Source organism: Apostichopus japonicus, chromosome 9 (genome assembly GCF_037975245.1).
Source record: "Apostichopus japonicus isolate 1M-3 chromosome 9, ASM3797524v1, whole genome shotgun sequence".
Classification (NCBI taxonomy): Eukaryota; Metazoa; Echinodermata; class Holothuroidea; order Aspidochirotida; family Stichopodidae; genus Apostichopus; species Apostichopus japonicus.
In genome coordinates, this window is record NC_092569.1 from 27,032,161 (window position 1) to 27,057,600 (window position 25,440).

General features: G+C 36.5%; 2 protein-coding genes across 3 annotated transcripts; one reads left to right on the plus strand and one right to left on the minus strand.

Moving 5' to 3' along the window:
* Positions 1-207: 207 nt before the first annotated feature.
* On the plus strand, positions 208-7,790 carry LOC139973265 (neuropeptide CCHamide-1 receptor-like). Its single transcript, XM_071979817.1, has 2 exons — positions 208-366; positions 4,490-7,790. The coding sequence occupies exon 2, from the start codon at positions 4,621-4,623 to the stop codon at positions 5,701-5,703; it is 1,083 nt and encodes a 360-aa protein (XP_071835918.1). The 5' UTR covers positions 208-366; positions 4,490-4,620; the 3' UTR covers positions 5,704-7,790.
* A 774-nt stretch (positions 7,791-8,564) lies between these two features.
* Positions 8,565-19,206, minus strand: LOC139973267 (versican core protein-like). Of its 2 annotated transcripts, none has more exons than XM_071979820.1 (4): positions 18,312-19,206; positions 16,414-16,536; positions 15,371-15,453; positions 8,565-12,024 (listed from the first exon to the last, which is right to left on the minus strand). In XM_071979820.1, exons 1-4 carry the CDS (start codon positions 18,391-18,393, stop codon positions 11,983-11,985), a joined length of 330 nt encoding a protein of 109 aa, XP_071835921.1. In that variant the 5' UTR covers positions 18,394-19,206; the 3' UTR covers positions 8,565-11,982. The 2 variants fall into 2 exon arrangements, with proteins under 2 accessions (XP_071835921.1, XP_071835920.1); XM_071979819.1 differs by having other exon boundaries at positions 8,570-12,024; positions 15,348-15,453; positions 18,312-19,187.
* Positions 19,207-25,440: the final 6,234 nt, after the last annotated feature.

The following is a 25,440-nucleotide window of genomic DNA, read 5'->3' on the forward strand; positions in this document are numbered from 1 at the left end:
GCCAACTCAAAGTCTGAGAAAAGTGTCCCTGTAATCCCACCACTGAAGTCATGTGATATAATCAATGTGATTCTTATTTTTTTTTTTATATTTGACGATCAAGTTACACTCAACACAATGTCTATTGAAAATCGCCAAAATCAATCAGATAAATTTACCTTCAGATATAATGGACGATGCCATTTCTATGAAACGTAGTACCGTGTGGTCTCGCCTGGTACAAATTCGTTTCGAAGGAAGCACCTTTCGGCTGATCAACTTTATAAACGTAATAGTGTGTGGTTGGAGGTTCACTCTTGAACCATCACTCAGCTGGCAAACTTGACAAGATTGGCGTTTCTGTTGAGAATCAACTGACTCGTAACGGTAAGTTAACTTAACTCAATAAGCTCAGTCTGTTCGTCGACATGTTTCTGGGTCAATTTTGTATGATACTTATATGTTCCAAAAAACGGCGATGATTAAAAAGAGTTTTAATCTTAGACGGCCAAACGGTGGCTTCATAGAGGTTTCCATGTAGTAGCCTATATAACTAATACGTGGCTTATCTAAAATGGTCGACAACCGTTCCCTTTTTAAGTGTTGTATCAACTCCTCCACAGAATGAGTACCTCAGAAAATATTGCAATGATTCAATTGCGCTGTCCGTAAATCATAATTGAGAGGTATGTTGTTATAATTTGTGTTAATAATGGTAATATTAATTACGGAAAAAAAAACGAACGTTTTTTTCAAGAAACAAGGTTAAGTTGCGAAAGTTTTGAACTATCAATCACGGAAATCATTGAGTTTAAATGGTGGTAAAATTCAATCGATCACCATACAAGTATGTGGCTTATTGATCCTTACAGAATGACAACAGCATATCTAATAATCAAGTTCATTTTGTGTATTCAACTTCGACATTGTTGATAGAAATCATTATTATAGGTCTAGACCTATAGTCTATATATATATATATATATATATATATATATATATATATATATATATATATATATATATATATATATATATATATATATATATGTGTGTGTGTGTGTTTACAATTAGTCTACATAACGGTTTCGATCCTTGTTAATTTATCAGATTTTGAATGATAATGTTAACATGCGATTCCCATCAAAAATCAAAGTTAAAATTGCTAACAGTTCAATTGTAGAGCACGTCCGAGAGAGTTCTCAACTTCCAATTTAAGCATATGTGATAAATACTTGACTAGCTGACTAATTTAAGGATAATTGTTCTATGATTTGCAAGGGAAAAGCGATTGAACGACTAGATAGTAGGCTATTGTAAAGAGACCAGTACTAAAACTCGCAAAAAATGCAACAGAATTAACAACATTTTCTTTTTTATGGCTTCAAAATAACTTGCCGGCATCCAATGAGTTTGTCAAAAGTATAAAGGGTAAAATACTGAACACGAAATTTGTGAATGAATTATTTGAAAATATAAATGAATGGAGGAAAGCTAATATTAAACCGTGGACTGCTAAAGGCGAATACGATCATCAATGTAGCTATAAAATAACGTTCCAAAATATTATAATTTTACCAGGGTTATAAAAAAATAAAATTCATGATAAAGTAAGAAAATAATAATTATGATTAAATTATGATATATCAAAATTGTAGTGGGAGAAAGTGATATACCCTGTTTTCATTCATCATTTCTGTACGTATTTTCTCTCATTTCGGCAAAATAAAATATATCGTGAAGACCATATTAATTTTGAAAGCTTTCTTGCAAGTTAATTGACTGACTTGGCTCCATGCCTTACTCGATCCTTATCCCTGCCAATGTTCCACTTTGAATAGTATATAAAGGCCTGTGCTTTTTAGTCGCATTTGAAGTTGACTATATGTTTCTTTAGAGGACTTCCACATTTGTGTAATTGTGCTGGTTCTTTGGTGGCAATGATCACAAAATCACAACAAATTGACCTTCCTCCATGACAACATATCACAACACCAAAAAGGGTTATGAAAACTAGAAGGCTAGTAAACTGCATCGTCATGTGCTATTAAATCAATTTTCGCTGCGTGTTAGACCACTCATTGAAATTAATAGTAACGACATTATGCAATAAATCATGGTCTATTCATACATACATTCAATTCAAAGAAAGGGTGGTTTTACGTTAATAGGTGGCGCTACAACTCTTTTATTTCCCGTTCTGTCATGTTGACAGTGAATATGCTATAGTTATCGTGTTATCTGGTTGTATAGGTTCGATTGACAAAACGCCAACCTAACTCTAACTTTCTAGCAAAGAAGATAAATTTGACATTAAAAATTAAAAAGTCTGAGATAAAATGCCACAATTTGAAGTAAATGTTCGAATATTCATGTCCAGTAATTCGCCTGGCATTGGGGTTTAATGTGGACGTTTTTAGGTAAAAAATATTAGAAATTCTGAGATAAGAAACCGAAAGTTTGAGATCAAAAATTTTGATATAAAAAGTCGTAAATTTCAGGAACGATCTAAAATTGTGCGGAAGTAGAAACTTGGATAATATGTAGACGAAAATTTTACACTAAAAAAAAAACATGTAGATAATATGAGATAAGATTTGCAATTCGAGGTAAAAGTCGAAAATAAGTAGAGAATCAAACTTTCAAAATGGAATAGTTCCAACAATTGGGATAACATGTAGAATGTTTAAAAAATATAACATGTTGAATTTTCTCTGTCTCTTCTGGGCGACAGTAGTATTAACAAAAGTAAAATTTGTCTGATGAAGTTGCCCAAACAGGCCACTAGATCATTCCCCCTCCCTCTCCAACTTTTCGGAACTTATACTGCGACCACTGCCGTTGATACTCTAGTATTGCGTTTGACTTCACAGAGGACAAGTTGGAGAAATCTTGGTTTCATCTCCATCTCCCTCCACCACGTCAACATGGGCTCTATCATTTACATTTTAAGTATTGAATATCAATTCTGCTAATTTAGGGACCGTGGGGATAAAGTAAATCAAGCAACACATGTAATGTACAGCCAACGAAATAAAAAAAAAACACTTTCAGGATGAATGAAATAAAATATGGTAAACAAATAATCACATGACACACAAACCACGTGACATACTGATCACATGACATCCACAGATCTCCAACTTTTACAAAAATGAATAAATTAGAGGTTATAACTAAATTAGGTGATCACCATAGTTAAGTAAGATAACAAATAGTTAGCTAACCGGTTCCTGCTCCCCGATGATTGCACCTCCAAGGTAGCAAAGTTGACCACCCCCCCCCCCACAGACCTTAAAATGTCAGTCTACTTGTATTTGTATTCCTGGATGTCGGTGACAAACAATACAAACAAATCGCTAGTAACGCACTAATATAGCCCACTTCTGACACTGTAATATGTTCCGAGTAAAAAGGTACAGTTGCGGCGTACAATAATTGTAAGATTCCATTATGGCAACTCAAATGGCGAATGACACACTGTCTTATTGTTTTATTTCCGGCACTGTATTAAATATGTCCCTAGTAAAATGCACAATCTTGACGCACCATAAGTTTATTTGTCAAAATAGAATAGGTTAAAATAGTTGCGAACTTCCAGAGTCTGCGTAAGAGATCCCCCAAGGCTATTAGACAGACGTCTTGTTTAGGGAAAAGTATAATTGGTATCGACGAAACATAGCCTACGTTAGTATAAATAGGTCGGTATAACGAGATGGGTGCAAGATCCAGGTTACAAAGAAACAAATGAAATCCCTTTCAGTATCTTCTCTGTAAATCTAACTCCCCTGAAAACTATAACACGTCTTAACCAACTTACCACCAATCCATATCAAATCCGTTCACATATCATTTCCCTTGTATATCTAAAGCACATTATTATCTACGCTTGTCTTCCATGGCTCTGTACCGAACTCCAGCTATCCTATAATAATTTCTTACTTATTTCTATAAATTTCCAATCAGCTGTACTGCTTTGTTCAACATTAACTAATCATCAGCCATGCTCTGGTCATAATCCCCACAAACCTTTGTAATAACTGCACTACACTCCGTAGTAATCTGTTGCTACCATGATAACATGAAAAGTACACCACAAGATCTGTCCTCTGCGTTCTTAACACGATATGACACGCTACTTCGTCGACACTTCACGAGAAGTTAGAAATACTATTATGAGACCGTTCATACTTCATTCGATATGATATGATGCGATGCGATAAAAACAGAAAAGAAACATAATCTTAACTTTTGTCGCTCTTTATAGATGTCGCATTGCGATGCTGTGTGATTACCCAATCAAAGCCATGTTATGGGAGGGGGGGGGGGGCGAGGGGACGAACGTAAGACCTATATGTATATGTATTTGGTTTTAGTACCTGTGGATGCGTGCAACCTCGTACCACTACATGAGTTGTTTGACCAGCCGAATGATTATTTCTTGTGAAGAAACCTGCTCAATATTTGTTGTATTCAAATCATTTGGTTCCCTTCTGTTTTCCTATTGCAGTTAGTTACCATCAGATGAAGTGTCGTAAGCATAACGAAAGAAGACAGATTCAAGACCCTTACCAAATGTGTTGAAAAGAAGGCGCGTCTACAGTCTGCCAGGAAGGGGGATAAAAAATAGAGTAATCAACAATGGTTTCTGACGATACCACCGTTTTCACGACACTCGACCCATCGTCCGACCATAACCCATCTCAATACATGGTCATCCTTTTTGGAATATACTTCATTCTTGGCTTTTTCGGAAACGGAATATTGGTGATTCTCTTTCTTAAGGAAAAGAAGTTACGAGATACCAACAACGCCTTCGTCACTAATCTTGCCTTTTCGGATTTAATCTTTGTCGTGCTCTTTATCCCGATAGAAATCTACACTGAGCTTCATGAATATCGACCATTTGGATTGAAATTTTGCTATGTATCCATCATTGTCAATTTCGCTTCCCAAGATGTCTCCGCTTTGTCACTCGCTGCGATGTCATACTTCAGGTACCGCGCTGTCGTCTGTCCATTCCAGTCAAGATCACACACGGGGAACAAACTTTCCAAATTTGTCGTGACCGTCTGCATTCTGTGCTGGGTCATAGGGATATGTGTTGCGATTTACCCAGCTTCACAATGCTATGAAGTTGAGATGGACAATTTTGTTAACTTTAAACACACTGTAAACGTATCACATCCAGGCTACGCTACGTTTATATATTTTAGAACGGGCGTGTTCTTCATCTTGCCTCTTCTCGCAATCGCGTTCTTTTATTGCAGGATGGCATTCCATTTGTTTAGGGGGACGTCAGCTTTGGAAAGGAATTCCTCTATTTCAGCAAGAAGGGCTTTGCGATCGCGGAAGAAACTTGGTGGTATCGTCCTTGCCATTGTGGCACTTTTTTTCATCTCGTGGTTTCCATTATATTTAAATTTAAACCTTTATTTCGCATGGAAAATGGAATATACTGCATTGGTGACTCTGTCTCGCATTTGTATGTTCCTTCCCTCGACTTTCAATCCGGTGATATTGTTCGCAACGAGTACGGGTTATCGAAAATATTTCCTCGGTATATGTTCGTGTTTTTTTGAAGGCAGACACTATCTCAAGCGACACACCACTTTAACCTCTACCTTAAGCATGCGCCTTTCACGTTCGCGTAAAGCTAACTCCAGAACTTCGTTAGAAATGGGACGTGCGGCAGACAGGCAACAGGAACTGCTTGGAGAGTAGGAACAAATAGTAGGCACGAATTAGTTGCTTTGTGTTTAAGCGAAACCAATGAACCATTTGATTTTGGTTTTAGTGGACTCGGTCAAAACTGTGCCGGTACAAAGTACCGACTGGTTTCTTAGCCACGGAAATCGTAATGGCCACCCAGAGATGCTACAATATTCACTTGGGTTGTTTCTCTGGGAAATATAGGCAGAGATAGAAGCTACTAGTGGGTGGTGTTCCATTCATGCTGAGCTATTGACATTAATCTGAGACAATAATTGGGATGTGACAAAGCCCAAAGGTTTCGTACATCACTACAATTCATTCCTCTGTTGACTTACACACTCAAGTCGTCACGTTCCAAGTCCGTTAGAGCATATATTCTACTTTTCAACGAACATTTTCTACCCACCACTAGATAACTGATTGCTTGGGTTATCATAGCACATTCCAATTTTACAACTATCTATGACCGTTTAGATTTTTAGCCGAGAAGGTCTGCGTAGTAGACAACCCATCTGCCCCCTCTCTCTCTCTCTCTCTGCGGTATCTTCTTGTTTTACTCAGAGATTTCTAAAGCGCCTTACATCATCCTTATTTTCAGACCACCGGGTCCTTATTTCATCTCCTTGAACATCCATTCTTGATGAAGACTGAAAACATACCGAAATAGAAAGAAAAGGGCACTTCAGTAGATTGAATTAGGACTATATCTCCTACAATGGTTGACTGTTCAGTGAAAACTGTTTAGCACCGTACTTATACGTGGGTAGATGATAGGCTTGGTTCATACCGAAAGAGAAAGGAAAGGGCACTTAATAAGTAGATCCATTTAGGACTATATCTCCTACAATGGTTGACTATTCAGTGGATACTGTATAGTACCGTAACTAAACGTGCATGGGTAGGCTTGGTTCGAACTGCAGTAAATGTGATATCGAAACAGATAGCATTAACTATGACGCTAAACCTTCAAATTTGCTATGTAATGAACAATAAGCTGAAAGAACGAAGTATACTATGAGCCGCCAGAAACAAAGGCTATGAAGAGATAAGATGGATGGCAATTTGGTATAATTCTACCATCAGTCGTAAAAGACAATAAACAGAGTTAAAAAGGAATATATGGGTCGATGAAGCTGATTGGCTAGCAAAAACGCTAAAAACTCTCTGTAATTCTCGATATTAAACAAATCTTCAAAGCAAAAAGTACCGCGAATATATGATTTTGCCCCCTTTATCTGGGGATATTTTCTTTAAAATTTGTGCAAAACATTTACCCTGGCGACAGCAAATGCCACACAGAGAAAGGTAAGACTTACCAAGTCAAAATGTGTTACATTAACCATATTTTGGTTTACGAATAAAGTATTGAGATGTAGGACATTTCTTTCAACGTAATTATTTATTTCTGCTATCGGATTATCCGTTCGAATGAAGCTTCTTGGAAGGCGTATGGATGGTGCATGTATTGTGTCTGGAGGAGTTATTTAACATCGGCATATCTTTTCTCTGTATATAATTTAGAAGTAATTGTGGGTTGTTGGTTTGGCTTTGCACGTAATATGCTTCCTGTCAAACCTGTCACGTTGTAGTTACGAATGTATTTTGCTAAGTTACGTTACTCCGGGAATGTTCGAACTTACAGGCTCACTTTTCAACTCATTTATAAAAAAACACCTAAAAGGTAAAAAAAATCTGGAAGAGAAATTGACAGAGTACAAACATAAACAGGCTTTTGGACGTATTTAAAACGTCCAATAATTTGTCTTACATAGTTATATATGGAATACAGCGTGTGTAATTACTTTTGAATTCTTTATATCTGTTTCCGGAAATGCGAATTAAATAAACGAGTTATAAGCATCGCCCGTTGTGATGGGATAGATCGAAAACGGCCTACAGAAAGAAAGTTTATTCAAATGGCGAAATTTTAATTGTTTTTCAATATGTACATATCATTGGAAAATATATATTTCTTTTACGTAAATTTGTTTTTTTCTTGTTAAATTGAATGACCTTCCAGGATTAATAGTGGTCACTGTGGTATGATAGTTATGTAGTAAGTACGTAAATAAACTTTTTAAAATGGTTAAAAGATACATTGGACTGTTTTGTGTATTTATTCGAGTTTTGGCTGCTGTTATTTTTGGTAATGCTAGATGACCTTCCCCCTTGGACCCTTAAATAACATACGCTTACTCCCTCCCTACCCAACATCCCCGCCCTGATATAAAGCTCTGTCGGCATAAAGCGACAATAGGTTTTTTTGTGGAGGCGTTCATTGTATATAGGGCTCTTTACCCTTTTGGGACACTTGACCTTCGTTCTCTTTGGGATCCTTGAGCCTACATATGCATTTGGGACTATCCGCTTAAAAAAATCTACAGAACGTTATGCATTACGTGATAGAAATGATGTGATGTTGACTCTACTTCGGTATATAGCTTTCGTCGGAGAGCTTCTCAAGTTTCAAACATTCCACGACAATAAATGTCACGCAAGATATCAGTTCTACTAAGTTCAGTTGTTCATTTCCTCTCTCGTAAAACAAAGTTGCAACGAATATCTATACAATATAAAGAGAGGAGAGCTGAAGAACCCATGTTTTATACAGGCAGCTTCCCTGTAAAAAAATGGTAGGACAAAAAAAAAAAAAAACGCAATACAAGAAGCGGAATAGAAAACAAAGATGAGTAAAGAAAAATAGATGAAAGAAACTCTGACAAAGGAACTGAAGGAAATAAAATAATATTAATGATAATAATAATAATAATGATGATGATAATAATAATAATGATGATGATAATAATAATAATAATAATGATAATAATAATGATGATGATGATGATGATGATGATGATGATGATGATGATGATGATGATGATGATGATGATGATGATCATCATCATCATCATCATCATCATCATCATCATCATCATCATCATCATCATCATCATCATCATCATCATCATCATCATCATCATCATCATCATCATCATCATCATCATCATCATCATCATCATCATCATCATCATCATCATCATCATAATCATAATAATAATAATAATAATAATAATAATAATAATAATAATAATGATGATGATGATATAGTAACACAGATTTATAATAGAAGAGGGCTCTCAAGGCGCAACAATTTGTTTAAACGAATATTACGAGTTGGAATATTATTCTTCAAGCTCCTCGGAGAATTCTGTAAGTAATAGGAAGCCAATGCAGGTCTTTCCAGGATTGGTGTCATATGTAAAATGTAGCTTATCTGATCCCAAGAAACAATTGTAGTTTTAGTTCTTTGCAGACATACTAACAATCTTACCGACTTTTTTTATTATGATTTCCGAGATCATAATTTTGCACCAGATGAATAAATCGAGCGATTTAAAGCTTCAGTGTCAAACTAGTTTTGATGAAGATATTGCTCAAAATTTTGATAATCATATATTTAACTTGGAAATAGCCGTGAAAGATTGCTTGATACTTAAAAATAGTTAACACGACTTTAAATTGTAGAAGTCGCCATTAAGTATTGGGCACTATAGTCAGAACACGTAAAATAATTCCATCAGCTCTCTTTGAATTACATTATGTAAGTCCGATTAAGATAAGTGTTTTTCCGCAGACATTGTTTGCAGTAAGACATTGGTAAATATTGAATTGTATACCATTTTGGGAAATATATGAAAGAACGTAAGTGTTAACCTGGTCAAGTACACCGATAGTCTTAGAACAGACACAATTAATATGCTTGCCGCAGGAGATATTCGCATCAAGAATAATACCCGATATCTTGTTTTTGTCAATCAATTTACCCACTACTATAATTTGTTAATTGTCGATGTATACATATCTGATATGATCTGTATTATGTTGGTATCAGTGAAATACCATATAATTAGTTTGATTGTCACTGAACGACGAATTTTTGTTTAAAACAATTAGACATTGTTTTCATTTCATTTCATTTTTAACGACCGCACAGGCAGCTTGATAAATAAGACCACGGGCACACGTATATAATTGCATCTTCCGACCATCGTTTCTTAACTATAGTCCGACCATATTAAACTAACTACGGTAGCGGTTACAAGTATTCACACGACTTTGTACTATATTCAGACGATCGTTATTCGCGGACACATGCATCAGTGAGTTAATTATGCTTTTGCAAAGCTATCATGCGCAGTTGCGTTGGGTCGGTCAAGGGTCACGGTTTTGACGATGTTTCGCGTTTTTTTCGTTGTAAGTAGTAGATGATGTCAGTGTTTACGCTAAAATGCATAGTTGGACAATGCAATTGCGGTCACACGCATGGTTCTTCCTGCTAACGATGGTCGGACAATGGCTAATTCGGGGCTAACGATGCTAATTACCATCTTTAGTGGACGATGGTCGGACGATCGTCAGACCATAGTAGAGAGCGGTCACACACAAACCGTACCATGGTCGGACCATTGTCGGACCATCGTTATGTCTGAAAAAAATGTACGTGTGACCGGGGTCTTATATTGTCTTTATACAGAATAATTGTGCTTTAACAGAGAGTAAAACAATCCTTTGGAGAACTGTTAACAATGTCATTGAGATAAAATAGGAACAGAAGACGCCCTAATATAGAACCCTTGGAACACCGCATATAGCATCTTGGGAAGAGAAGATTGGACATTAATGCTAACAATTTGTTTTCTGTAGGTCAAATAGATTTCAAATCACTCAAACGCAACATCCCGAATACCATGGTGAAACAGTTTCTCAAGAGGAATAGTGTGTACTTCACAGTATCAAACGCTTTAGAATATGGAACGCCAAAAGGGTCAACAATATACTATGATGATGTAAACTGCACATGCTAACTTTGTTTTTACATCATCATCATCCAATATTATTGACCTATATGGCGTTCCATATTAGAAAGATCAAGAAAATGCCAATAGTAGTTTCTTTGTTTTCAAAGCCTTTAATCGGTACTCTAGAGGGCTTCTTATCAATAGGTATACATATTCTTACCAAACCGAATTATCGACCAGAAAGATGATTATTCTTATCAAGAAACTAATCCGCGCTGGCGGTAATGCGTAAATCTTTCGAGAGCCTTAGAAATACGCGGAGAGAATAGAAATCGTTCGAAAGTTAGGGTATATTAGAGAAGTAACACTTGAAACATTCTGCGACGATTTCATGATCATTACCAAGAAGCACACTAATATAACGATCACATGGGTGCAGGAACACAGCAGATCATGCAAATGCAGCAATGAGTCAATACTTGAAAACTTAATGTATACATATAACTACTAGTCCAATAGCTAAACACTATATCGACCATCTTAGGGAGCGGGGGGGGGGGGGGGAGACATACTGGAAAAATAAAATTAATAGTTTTGGAATTTACAGAAATTAAAATTGTTAGTCCTTGTTTGTTAATGGTGCGGCTCAAATATTTCTTACCGACCACGAGAAGTTGTTAATCCCTACTAATACTGTCCCATTATCTGCAATGAGCCATGCTATGAACCATAAATCAATTCATAATGGTGGAAAGGAATAAAAAACCATGGAACTTGAAGATGAACGGAGCAAAAGTAGAAATGGTCTACCTATGATAAGATACTCAATACAAACTATGGACAATTTGGATGTAGAATTTGTATTTCCCAATGAATGTTATAGTTCCATTTTCCATGGGAGATAGAAGATCCTATCAAAGGACAAGGCCCGCGGAGTGAGTAATTAAATTTCATTGTGGCACGCAAGATTCCTTTCGTGAACACCATTGTCTTAAGCATCTGTCCAAATATAGCCATAAATAAGTTTGTTGTGAGTTATACTTTCGCTAAAGTTGATAAAGTGTCTACTCGTAATCCATAATAAACACAAAAAACAACAAAAAACGATAACGATTACGTGTAATCGTCTGTTGCCACTCGTATTATAGTCTTTCAGAAGTTTGACACCATAACCGAATCTCAGCCTTGGATAACAAAGGATGACTCTTTTACATTTGGTAAATACAAACGTCTTCCTTTTTCATCATTAGCGCACTATGTTGCTGAATGAAACAAACAACACTAACAAAGTTAGTGACTGGAAGCAGTGAGTGTATGTTTAATTATGTCTCTGAAGATCAAAACACGCAGTTTAAAAGAGTTCATTTTCTCATACTAGGAGGCTATTATTGATAACATCGATCCCCCCACCCCCCACACGGCCCAATCATCTATAGATGCTGCATCTTTTCAGACCGCAGTCAAAGGAACCTCTTCGTCTTCGTCATCTTCATCGTCTGTCGAGGAGCGGTTTGTTTTCTTCAAGTAAACACTGTCAATAGAATGGTAAACCATAATGTTTACGTACGCAGTTGCCCTGGAGTTATTAAACACATTTGCAAACATCACTCGTAGGTGTTTACTCGCCAGTTTCTCATTCTCCGAAATAACAAGTTAGCAGCCCAAGAAATACTTCTACTTATATAACCCCCTTCCATATATATAATATGATAATTATTACCATGTCCCCCCCCCCCCCCACGGCACGTTTGGTAGCGGTACCTATGTGGAAAGCTTCCAACGTCATTTCAGACGTTTTACATGTAGCAATTCCTGATTAACTATACTTTTTTTTGAGAAGTCTTTCAATTCCGTAATTTACCACATTTTAATACATAGTACTTCCCTTCTAGCTCCTGATGGGGTAGGCTTGACAGCCACCAGATTTTCCAACTCAGGGCTTCTTTTGTTTTAATTGCCAGCATTTTAATTATTATAATCTGTTTTTCCTTCTATTTTGGCAATAAAATATTCTTCGCGATGAACAGTTTCAATTAAATTGAGGCAAGAAAGAGAGAATACAGTAATGAGCCATAACAAATTGAAACTCTCACATCTGGCGGTGACCTTGACAATGATGACGCCAATGATGAATGGTGAAATGTAATTAAATTGTTAATTAAATAATTTCTAAATCTATTTCTTCTCGTTGTCTTAGAAGATGGACATAGTCAAAATATCGTAATACATACTTCCATACTAAGATACATCGATCCGACTGATCTGTTGACTAATATTTTCAACTTTAGAGAAAAACAAAACCGTTAACAAAGTGGTTATCTACTTCAATTTACTCCTAGTCCCATGCACTATGCATTCCTTCTCCTTATTTACCTCCTTTTGTTTATCATCTAATTATCTCCATTTGTTACACCACTCTGCACGGTCGATCTCCAATGCCCTTTTCATGTCCTATACCCTCTTATGTTACTGACCTTTGCTTTGTATAATGTATTCCATTGGCGTAGCCAGGAATTTGCCAAGGGAGGGGCGAAACTGTAGATTCGGCATTACAAACTATCTAAGCATAGCGCCACCATGTTGGCGCGAAGCGTACAAGAAAATTTTGGCTGAAAATGCCTCCCAGATCGCTGGAAATGGCACTTCCCATGCCCTGTAAGTTGCATCTTAGCATTTTCTCTTTTGAAAATACTAGCGATATCATAAAAACATTAAAAATTTAAAAAAAAATATGCTCAAGGGGGGGGGGGGCGGCTGCCCCCTTCGCTCCCCTTGGCTACGCGCCTGATGTATTCTAATGTATACTCATAACAATACTCATATATATTCTCCCTCCCTCTGTCTATCTATCTACTTGAAATGTGTACGTATAGCCTGTTTTGCTTCATTTTACTCGATTGTAACAATCTCATTATAGGATAGTAATGTCATAAGTCTCCTGGCTGTTGAGCTTGATAATATGTATATTTAGCCTTAGTTTATTAGATTGGTTTTGAATGATTTGACAAATCCAATGTAAGTCAATACGCTGAGTACAATTCTTCAATCATTTTACAAGCAGGTATAATGTAATAAAATAGGAAAACGGGTTTCACGGAAATAGGATTATCTTCCGATTTATCTAGTGACCGATTTATCAGCACATTCCAGTTTTTACTGTCGTACAAAATTTTTAAGATTTACAAATGCATCAAGTATGATACGAATTTTGCCTGCGATTCTTCAGTTCTTACTGTATAATTCAGGTAGCATATGCTACCGATTTATGGGATTTTTCAGTATGATCCAGTTTTAACTGCAGTACAAAACAGTAATTTCTGTGTGAATCGGTTGCAGAAATGCATCTTAAAATTTTGAGAGCACTTTAACGTTTCCATAAAATAATAAAGGTACACAATATCAAAAACTATGGGTTACATATATCTGGCCAAGTTATTGGTTGGCTAAAATCTTGCAAGGGTTATATGGTAAAACCATTTATGACTATCTAATAACTAAGCGAAATGAAGTTTATGGCTAGCAATTTGGTTTATGGCTAGCAATTTTCTGCACAACAAACCAAGCATTTCATATTTTCTTGCTCTGTGGATATTAGTCTAGTGGATATTAGACACACAATAGTACACACATTTTAAAATATGACATATTTACAATAAACGTGATATGGAGATGTCTAGTTAGCTTATTTGTACATTAATTTTATCCTCAGTTTGGTGATGTTCTTCGTTCTGTCCAGAGAAGCATCACAATACCATTTAGTGGGTTAATATGTATATGTGAATCAGTTTCTTGATAATTTCATTAGCTTGTGACAAACATCGTTCAATCTTGCTGTGTGTATTTCTAACTCCAAGATGAATAAAAAATTATTATTTACACAATTTGTAGCCTTTCTCAAGTGTTTCATTCCCAACCCACGATAGCTCAACCACCCACCAGCTCTCTCTGTCTTCCAAATCTTTGCTCTCTACCTCTACTATTTTCTTTCGACGCTCCATTCGCTATACTTATCAATTAACCCAGCACATTGCTACACACTTCCTAGAAAGTGTTTCTCAAGTGTTTCGTTGCCAACCCATGATCGCTCAACCACCCACCAGCTCTATTTCTCTCTCTTCTCCAAATCTTTCATCTCTACCTCTACTATTTTCTTTCAACGCTCCATTCATCTACATATCAATTAACCCAGCATATTGCTTCACACTTCCTAGAAAGTGTTTCTCAAGTGTTTCGTTGCCAATCCATGATCGCTCAACCACCCACCAGCTCTATTTCTCTCTCTTCCAAATCTTTCATCTCTACCTCTACTATTTTCTTTCAACGCTCCATTCATCTACATATCAATTAACACAGCACATTGTTTCACACTTCCTAGAAAGTGTTGTCTCAAGTGTTTCGTTGCCAACCCATGATCACTCAACCACCCACCAGCTCTATTTCTCTCTCTTCCAAATCTTTCATCTCTACCTCTACTATTTTCTTTCGACGCTCCATTCATTATACTTATCAATTAACCCAGCACATTGCTACACACTTCTGCACTGTTTATTTCCGCAGCTCCTTCACCTCCTAATCTGTTTCATCTCATTTGTTCAATTGGTCTGCTTTGACCCTATTCAATGTTCATTTGTCCAATGTAGTTTTCTGACCATTCTGTCGATTTGTTATTTTATACTTTATGTTTTTTTCGTTTCAGTTTGCCTTTGAAGAAGGTCCTGTTAGGATCGAAATCCCAGACCCTCTAATAACTTAAACATTTACCTACACAGGCTTCTTGCAGTTGATAAGTAGGTTGCTAACTGGTTTTCGTTTACCTTAAATAACAATGAAAGAATAAAAAACAACTACTTTTACCTTCCAAAAAGTGTGAAACCTACGATCGTTATTATCGTTCCGATACTTCCTAGCATTACTGCTGCGACCATCCACGGTGGAATTCGATTAACATCTCCTTGAGTTTCTAGGAAAGTGAATAATTATGACATCAAATATTAGGTACCAAAACCATATTTGAAGGAAATGTTTGTATCGTTACTCCAAAGATATTCAACCGCTTTCAACAAATTTCAACGAGAGGTTTATTCTGATCCTCAAAGAGTGTACAGCTTTGTTCAATAAAATGCAAAGTTTGCAAACATTTATAAGAAGGCACTTATCTTCATTGCCTCTCTTTACTTAGGTGTACTAATGCACCACCCGATACTCGTGGCTCGTAGAGTATATTTTGTTTATGTCCTGTAACACATGTTACCGTGTTACGAACACAAAGTAGTAGTTACCGATGCACGGTTGTGGGACATGAACAGTATTTCCTGTACCAACCATTGAGTGCGAGTTCTTTAATACGCGATTCTAAAATGAAGTCGTATCTAGTTATTTTATGCTGTAAGTAGGCTTATGAATATACCAGAACATGACCTTTCTTTGTTCTCGGCATGACGAATTGGCGTCAATCAAAGAGAGGTGTGAACTGGAATCAAGCGGTACCGTACATCCTTTACTTGAAGCACATGGCTAGTACATTAACCACTGGTACCACCTGTAACAAATGTTACTACTGTTCATGTCCCACAACTGTGCATCAGTAATTACTACTTTGTGTTCGTAACACGATAACATGTGTTACAGGTGGCACCAGTAGTTACTGTACTAGCTTTTTCTTTTAGGGAATAGTCTATATCCTATTGAACAAATGAATTTGGCTATGGGAATAATCTTAATCATATTGAACAACTGAATTTGACAATCGGAATAGTTTGTAAACGGTTCAGTATGTTACCTTGCTGCGGAAGAAAAACACGAACACGAAATGGAAATCTAAAGTAATCTTAAAATGTTAAAGGGCGATGGAATAATCTGTCATAAACCAAAATACACTGTTTCTGCTTTATAAATACGATCCTGTATTACGTCTGCTCACCTTCTATTTCGCATTCTCCGCCGTAAAACCCTTCAGCACATAGGCATGTAGAGTTTCCCTCTATCATTTCACATGTCCCACCGTTACTACAACTGACGGATGCGCATTCATTGACAATGACATCTATCGTAAGAGAGAAAAATATAGCAAATATAACGACAATTTGTTATACATTATTACACCTGTGCGGTTAATTGACAGAACGCTCATCGACTACCATCGTAGCCACATACACACCATTATCAGAACCACATACAGCCTACCATCATAGCCACATACACACGTACACACACGTCAACGAAATAAATTATTAGTTTTAATAAATATATAAATGCGGTTTTACAATGAAATTCAATAAACTGAAAGAACGGTAAAAAATTGAACCATCATAATTTAAGTGCAGATCGCATCAAGTTGTCTTTGTTTAATAAGTTGTTTTTCACTAATGCAGGTTAGTTCCCTCAACAATTTGGCATTACTGCTTATAATGAAACTCATAGATAAAGTCATTGAACCAAACATTAACAACATAAAATCCCCACCCGCCATATACGCTTAGTTTCCTAGTTCATATCATCCTGTGAAAGTTTGAGGAATACAAAATAAAGCATTATTATGTGCAGTTCATATGTTACTTCACAAACTATGAAACAAAACAATTATTTACACTACATTATACCTTTAAACGACAACGACATCTAAGAGTCATTGTCATCACAAGGAAAGTCGATTAAAAAGGGGAAAGACAAAATACGAACTTTACCTAGTATCCGATTTTTCGATGATTAGTGAGATAAAGATGTACTTGAAGGTACATTTATTGCGTTGAGTTTGTCACAATGTACCGCTGAAGTAAGGATGAGATACCTTACAGGGCAATCACAGGTGCAAAATTACCACAACAAAAGCAATGTGTATACATCAAAAGTACTATGTGAATGAAATATAAAGTTGATGGGAGTCAGTTACTTATTTGATTCAGCAGGTTAAAGTTGCAAATTACGGACATCCAAGTGGTAAAACCATGGCTTAGGTATTATGGTATTCAATTATGTTGCAAATAGTTTTTAGTCTTTAGAAAGAGTCTTTTGTTGCAAACAAAAGGTGCAATTGCACGCCTGCTGTTGAAACAAAAAAAGTATTGAATTATTTCCCTGCACTGGACGTCAAACTCACCAACTAACCATCCACCTCCCCTTGCGTGAGCCCTCTTTCTCTTTCACCAGTTGAAAATATGGAATAGCTGAGATAAAATGATTCTATCCTATGCTACTACCCAATTAAAACTCATTTCACCAGGATAACTGAAGGAAATATAATAGTATTATATACTATTTAATTTTGGCATGTTTCACATCATTCAAACTCACTAACTATCCATTCAGATTGTACTTCTGTAGCGTACTTATTTCAAAGGACGCGTTAAACATCATATAGTTCATCATTCAAAGTTGGTGTAGGATATTTCAACCTATTACATAGTCTATTAACGTCAGCTCTTCAGAACAAATACAAAAGTGCACCAGCTTTATATACGTGGTTCTGGTAGCCTTCAGTAACAACTCGACAAAGCACTTCAAATCTTGCTAAGTGCAAATACATATGTCAAACTGCCTTACTTGAATGCTCTGTCTATATAATATGAGATATTAGAACTTAAAGAAAACTTGAAAGCCTCAAGTTCAAATTGATCGAACTCGTGGCTGACATTTTGGTGGGTTTTATCAATATATTAAGTATGTTAGCACCTTGTGTCTTATATAATATGATCGAGCATTGTACCGTCCAAATCGCAACAAAATCATTACCAAATGTTAATTACACACTTGTCTAAGAAGTACATTGAAACCTGACGAAATACAGTCTGAAAGATTGATATTTGAGCAATAAAAACTTACCATTTCCAGAAACACAACACGCGATGAATGCTAGGGTTTTCAGACCTTTAAGGACGGCGGTACTACCGGAATTTGACAACATTTGTGAATACTTTTAACAACCGTTTACAATAATCACTTTACTTTTTCAATGCAATACAAAACCACGTACATATCATGCAATGCTAACACTGGTTTAGTAGATTATTTAATACCCGCGTTTCAACAATTTTCTTTCTATTCTTACTGTAGTTAAAGTATATCAGTCCTCTTTCATCCTTAGCCTATCTGTTTTCTATAATTTTGTCTCTGGTAGTAGAATGGACTTTTACTTTGATAATATACGATACAACAGCAAAGAAAACGGTTCTATGTCAGGGCTATAGTGTTATTGATATGACACGCTAGACTAGCTTTTTCCAATAACATATCTTTAACACAGACACTCAAACAAACGTTAGGTCGATTGCTTGTTTCGGCATTGTATTGAACACGAGGTAGCACCTACGACCTTCTGCGGTATTTGTTGAATTGTATGTACTTACTTTTGGTGTTACGTTCAACGTTAAAATATCGGCTAGTGTGAACTGAAGAAAGGAATACAGCGGGTGTAGGTTATGAACTAGGACGCCTGCACGCTTGGTTGCGGCATTGTGAATGGACGGGCATATTCTGATTACGCAACGTTATCTAGACAAAATAATTAACTTTGATTCTACAGTGATGTGTATTGAGGAAACTTCACCAGTTGCTGAATCCTGACATTATTGTTTCAGTTTGTAATATTACAAAATTATAAGTAATTGTTGTTAGTTATTACATTTTAGTCCCTATCTGTGTATTTGTTGTTAGTTACTGCATTCTAGTAGTCACTTTCTGTGTATTTGTTGTTAGTTACTACATTCTAGTCCCTTTTGTGGAGTTGTTGTTAGTTATTACATTCTAGTCCCTTTCTGAGTATTAGTTGTTAGTTATTACATTCTAGTCCCTTTCTGTGTATTAGTTGTGAGTTATTACATTCTAGTCACTTTCTGTGTATTTGTTGTTAGATACTACATTCTAGTCCCTTTTTGTGGAGTTGTTTTTAGTTATTACATTCTAGTTCCTTTCTGAGTATTAGTTGCTAGTTATTACATTCTAGTCACTTTCTGTGTATTTGTTGTTAGTTATTACATTCTAGTCCCTTTTTGTGGAGTTGTTGTTAGTTATTACATTCTAGTCCCTTTTTGTGGAGTTGTTGTTAGTTATTACATTCTAGTCCCTTTCTGTGTATTTGTTGTTAGTTATTACATTAAAGTCCCTTTCTGAGTATTAGTTGTTAGTTATTACATTCTAGTCCCTTTCTGTGTATTAGTTGTTAGTTATTACATTCTAGTCCCTTTCTGTGTATTAGTTGTTAGTTACTACATATTAGTCCCTTTCTGTTTATTAGTTGTTAGTTACTACATTCTAGTCCCTTTCTGTGTATTTGTTGTTAGTTATTACATTCTAGTCCCTTTCTGAGTATTAGTTGTTAGTTATTACATTCTAGTCCCTTTCTGTGTATTAGTTGTTAGTTATTACATTCTAGTCCCTTTCTGAGTATTAGTTGTTAGTTATTACATTCCAGTCCCTTTCTGTGTATTTGTTGTTAGTTATTACATTCTTGTCCCTTTCTGTGTATTTGTTGTTAGTTATTACATTCTAGTCCCTTTCTGTGTATTTGTTGTTAGTTATTACATTCTAGTCCCTTTCTGTGTATTTGTTGTTAGTTATTACATTCTAGTCCCTTTCTGTGTATTTGTTGTTAGTTATTACATTATAGTCCCTTTCTTAGTATTAGTTGTTAGTTACTACATATTAGTCCCTTTCTGTTTATTAGTTGTTAGTTACTACATTCTAGTCCCTTTCTGTGTATTTGTTGTTAGTTATTACATTCTAGTCCCTTTCTGAGTATTAGTTGTTAGTTATTACATTCTAGTCCCTTTCTGTGTATTAGTTGTTAGTTATTACATTCTAGTCCCTTTCTGAGTATTAGTTGTTAGTTATTACATTCCAGTCCCTTTCTGTGTATTTGTTGTTAGTTATTACATTCTAGTCCCTTTCTGTGTATTTGTTGTTAGTTATTACATTCTAGTCCCTTTCTGTGTATTTGTTGTTAGTTATTACATTCTAGTCCCTTTCTGTGTATTTGTTGTTAGTTATTACATTCTAGTCCCTTTCTGTGTATTTGTTGTTAGTTATTACATTATAGTCCCTTTCTTAGTATTAGTTGTTAGTTACTACATTCTAGTCCCTTTCTGTGTATTAGTTGTTAGTTATTACATTAAAGTCCCTTTCTGAGTATTAGTTGTTAGTTATTAGATTCTAGTTCCTTTCTGTGTATTAATTGTTTGTTATTACATTATAGTCCCTTTGTGTGTACTAGTTGTGTAAAAGTAAGTTGGCCTGACGTTTCGATCCTAGCAGGATCCTCTTCAAAGGTTAAATGACAAGTAACAGTAACAGAAGGGACAAAAATATGTACAGAATACAGACAGGTAAATGAACATGGTGAACACAAAGAGAGGGATAGATAGGGTCTCAGTCTTCATGGTGATGACTGTGGATCTGTGACCAAAGAATCGCTTTTCGATGGTGGTTTTGGTTTCGCCAACATACTGGATGCCTCAAACTCTACAAGAGATCAGATAGATGACATTAGTTGTTGTGCAAGTGATGTTACCCTTAGTCTTGTGTGTGAGTTGCATGCTGTGGCTGGAGATGAAATTGGATTCAACAATGTGGTGGCTGCAGATGATGCATCTCGAAGTACGATTACATTTGAAAGTACCATGCTGAATGGGTGTGGGGTTAGAAGTTAGTTAGAGGTGGAACAGCAGCACGCACAAGAATGTCTCGTAGGTTGCGTGGTCGTCTGTAGGCGATGGTGGAGTCTATCTGAAGTGAGGAGAATGTTGTGGTTGTTAGAGTTGATTTGCTGAAGAGGAGGAAGATTTGGGTGGAAAGTAACAACCAGGGGAGCTTGTTGTCGCAATCTCGTCCCTTTCTGCCCTTCACTGCCAAAGTGGATGATCTGGAAAGGGAGCGGACTCTCTGAATGGCTTCACGCAACCTTCTGTCACTATGGCTCCTGACAGTAATGTGTTTTTCCAAAGCATCGCATCTGTATGGCGAATGAAAGAGGAATTGTTAGAGCAAATGCAACGAAGACGAAGGGCTTGACTGTAGGCAGTTCAAGACTTGCAGTGACGGGAATGCCAGCTTGAAGAATGGAGATATTGATGTGTGTCTGTGGGCTTGATGTATAAGTCTGTGGAGAGAGAACCGTGTTCCTTGCAAACAGCCACATCGAGAAGTAAATCTGCTGGTGAGAGTACAGTGAATTTGATGGTGCTGTGGGAAGAATTGATGTGATTGAGGAACGTGAGCAGGCTATCCTCATCACTGGTCCAAACGAAGAAGATGTCATCAATGTAGCGCCACCAGATAAGGGGACGGCATGGAGCTGTACTGAGCATGCGGTCTTCAATGCTTGACATAAACAGGCATGCAAGCAAAAGAAGGAGCCATCTTAGTACCCATGGCAGTCCCGTGTCTTTGTAGGTGATGCTTGTCCACGAACGTGAAGTTGTTTTAGGTGAGAACATGTTGCATGAGAACTTTGATGCCAGAGATGGGTGGACAAGGGTGGACCTTCTTAGACAGGGCTGCACATGCGGCTGTCATACATTCAGCGAGAGGGATGTTAGTGTAAAGAGAAGTGACGTCGAAAGTACCGATGGTGGCTGTATCTATCTCTTTGTGTTCACCATGCTCATTTACTTGTCTGTATTCTGTGCATGTTTTTGTCCCTCCTGTTACTGTTACTTGTCATTTAGCCTTTGGAGAAGATCCTGCTTGGATCGAAACGTAAGGCCAACTTTCTTTTACACATTCTCTTACAGAGGCTCTTTAGTGGATAAGCAGTTTGCTAACATTGTTATTTTATTTTGTGTGTACTAGTTGTTAGTTACTACATTCTAGTCCCTTTCTGTGTATTAGTTGTTAGTTACTACATTCTAGTCCCTTTCTGTGTATTAGTCGTTAGTTATTACATTATAGTCCCTTTCTGTCCCTTTCTAGTCCCTTTCTGAGTATTTTATTATTTTATTCTGTGTGTTAGTTGTTTAGTAATTACATTTCTCCAATTTCCCACGCTTCTGTGAAAGCTTAAAAGCGGTTACATATTACACCATGCACCACTCTCACGTAACAAAGTTCCACATTTTCCTGGGTAGAGGATGGTCTTTCGTGCTGCAAAGAACGTTAAAAGCTAATTGCGTCAATTGTTACAAAACAAATGTCTTAGTTATGTTATTTTAGCACTAATTTGATCTTACTTATCATATTTATACCAAAAAAGACAGAAAAAGAAAACCATTGCGTAGGAAGATGTTGAAGAAAAGATCCACATTGCTCAGGGAGACCATATGATCTAAATATCAATACCCGATAACCGGTAACCGCATAACCGATATTACACAGTCCCAATTATAATCTAACCAACACAGAATGGACTATAGTTTCATTACACACAGTATAGTTTTATGAAGTGTCCGAAATCGGGAAGATAGGCAGTGAAGCCATTTTTAATACGAATATTTAGGAGGTTGAAAGAGCAATGAATGGAAAACAATGCATGAAATAAACTTTATTATATTATTTGTATAACTATTTCAATCAATCTATTCTGATCAAAATATAGTGACAATGATTGGACAGCTACCATGAAAACCTTTAGCTACTAATAGTGTTACATATGTTTAGTTCAGTAACGTACTTGTTTTGTCCCAAAATATGACGTAAGGTGTTATCATTTTCCGTAAGTTACGTTTTATTTCAACTTTTAACACTGATGCTGGAAGTTTGATGATTTAATATATAATTTTATATACATTTTTTCTTCGGACAACTAATTATTTCTTTATCTCGGTAGCTAGATAGAAGATAGATTGACAAAATGCTGGATATATTGAGATTGCAAAATAATGTTGCGGTTTGATGAGATTCTATAAGCATATATAACACATTGGTAGCTGAGCAAACATTCCACATGTATAATATTCATGCATAAATTAACAACAAGATCATGACATCAGTGTACTCTGTATCTAAAAACAATGAACAAAGACAATACATGATCTTAGCCAAAATATGGAGATAGCTAGGAAATGTCGTCCAACTATAGATAAGAAAATCAAACAACTTGAGCTTATCTCAGCCTCTGTTCCCTTTACATTGAGAATGTAAATGAATGAAGAAGACATTATTACGTGATGTTGTTATGTGACCGTTCTCATACTTAATGTGGAGAACAGATCACGTGGCATAAAACGGAGAACACAAGGATGGAAGTAATTTAAAAGCATTTAATAAGCTATTTACATGGCAGAACAAAGTATAAATAAGAACATAATACATAACTATAGTTTCTTAATTCAATTAACGTTTTTCTGGACTTGGAGAGCCGGGGAGAGTTTCTGCTTATTTCTTGAGTTACCTAAGTGCTAGGCGGATAGTGTCCAGGTTTGCTTTAACATATAAGGTAGGTGAATAAGTGGGTTACATAACAATATCAACCACCATTACACTATACTTCACTTTCCCTCTTCTCCACGTGGAATTCAACACCCTTCCTATGCCCTCCCTCTCGAAGCGCCTCTCCTTCCTACCATGTCCTCCACATGTCCTGCCTATTCCCTCCCCATGCCCTCCTCATGCCCTCCCCATGCCCTCCCCATGCCCTCCACATGCCCTCCCCATGCCCTCCCCATGCCCTCCCTCTCGAAGCCCCCCCATGCCCTCTCCATGCCCTCCTCATGCCCTCCCCATGCCCTCCCCATGTCCCACATGACCTCATCATGGCCTCCCCTAATCCTCGCAGTAACCTCCTAATGGCCTCCCCATACCCTCCCCATACCCCCCAATATCCTTCCCGTGGCCTCCTCATACCCTCCTCTACTGTTACCAATGACAGTATATCAGTTGCCGGTTCAATCACTGTATATTAAATATAGCACATGTTCATATTTTCTTGTTCCTTTTCTTTTTCATTTCCTTTTCTTTTTCCTTTTCTTTACAGGGAGTCCTCTACTTTGTTAAGCCATCTGAATGTTTTTTAGAGGACTTCCTATCACATTGTATATATTCACGTGATGAAACAAAATTAATCAATCAATTCAATAGCAGGAAACGTATCTTTAAACTTCAATGATTGAGATCATTCCCGTAATTTATCTATTGAAATAAGATCTTGAAATGCTATTCATATTATAATTTTTATACAAAGAAACTAATGAATACTGGGATGACATCACAACAGACGGTTATCGAGGCGTCCGAACTACAATTACCAGTTTCAGTTTATTTATCCTCCTCTGTGTATCTTCATGGGTGAAAGAGATTCGGATACAAAGAGACATACAGAGATAAAAGTGCAATGACATTAGCCCATTGTGGGAGACAAGGACTGATGGCGCACTTGCATTTCATCTTCAATCTATTTTCGTCAATCGCTTAAACCGTAAGTCGAATGAAATTGTCTGTTACAGCTTAGTTGGGCGAGAAAAGGAGTAATAGTTTTCCCTACTGCCATCAACTTTACGAAACCTTCAATAATAATAATTGTTTGTGCAATAGCAAATTCATGATTTTTTATTGCGATATCAGCATTATCATACAACAACAAGTATCAATTTATTTGTCGCAGACAAGAGTTCAATGTTGCTGAGAGTAGTTATCGTCATCTTATACTGGTTCATATACAGGGTTCTAGGTTGCATGGATGTAATGAAATGTGATTATGTGTGAACTTTCACTTCGAAAGAGAAATTGATTTTGATGGATTCTCTGTATTACAAAGTGTGATAAACCAATGAAAACGTTAATGATCATTGCGACAATATTGCACAGCAGTTACTACGGTTAATGACTGTCTACCACTAGCAGCATTTAAGGGCCTTCAAAGCTATTAACTTCAGATAGGCTGTGAAGGTTATTTCAAACTCAACAATTTAATAAGTAGTGACGACAAGATCATAGTTATAATTTATAAGAGGAAAGTAAACTTGTCGGCCGGATTTGGTGTCCGATTTATCGATACATCATAATTATCACTGATTAGTCGTTG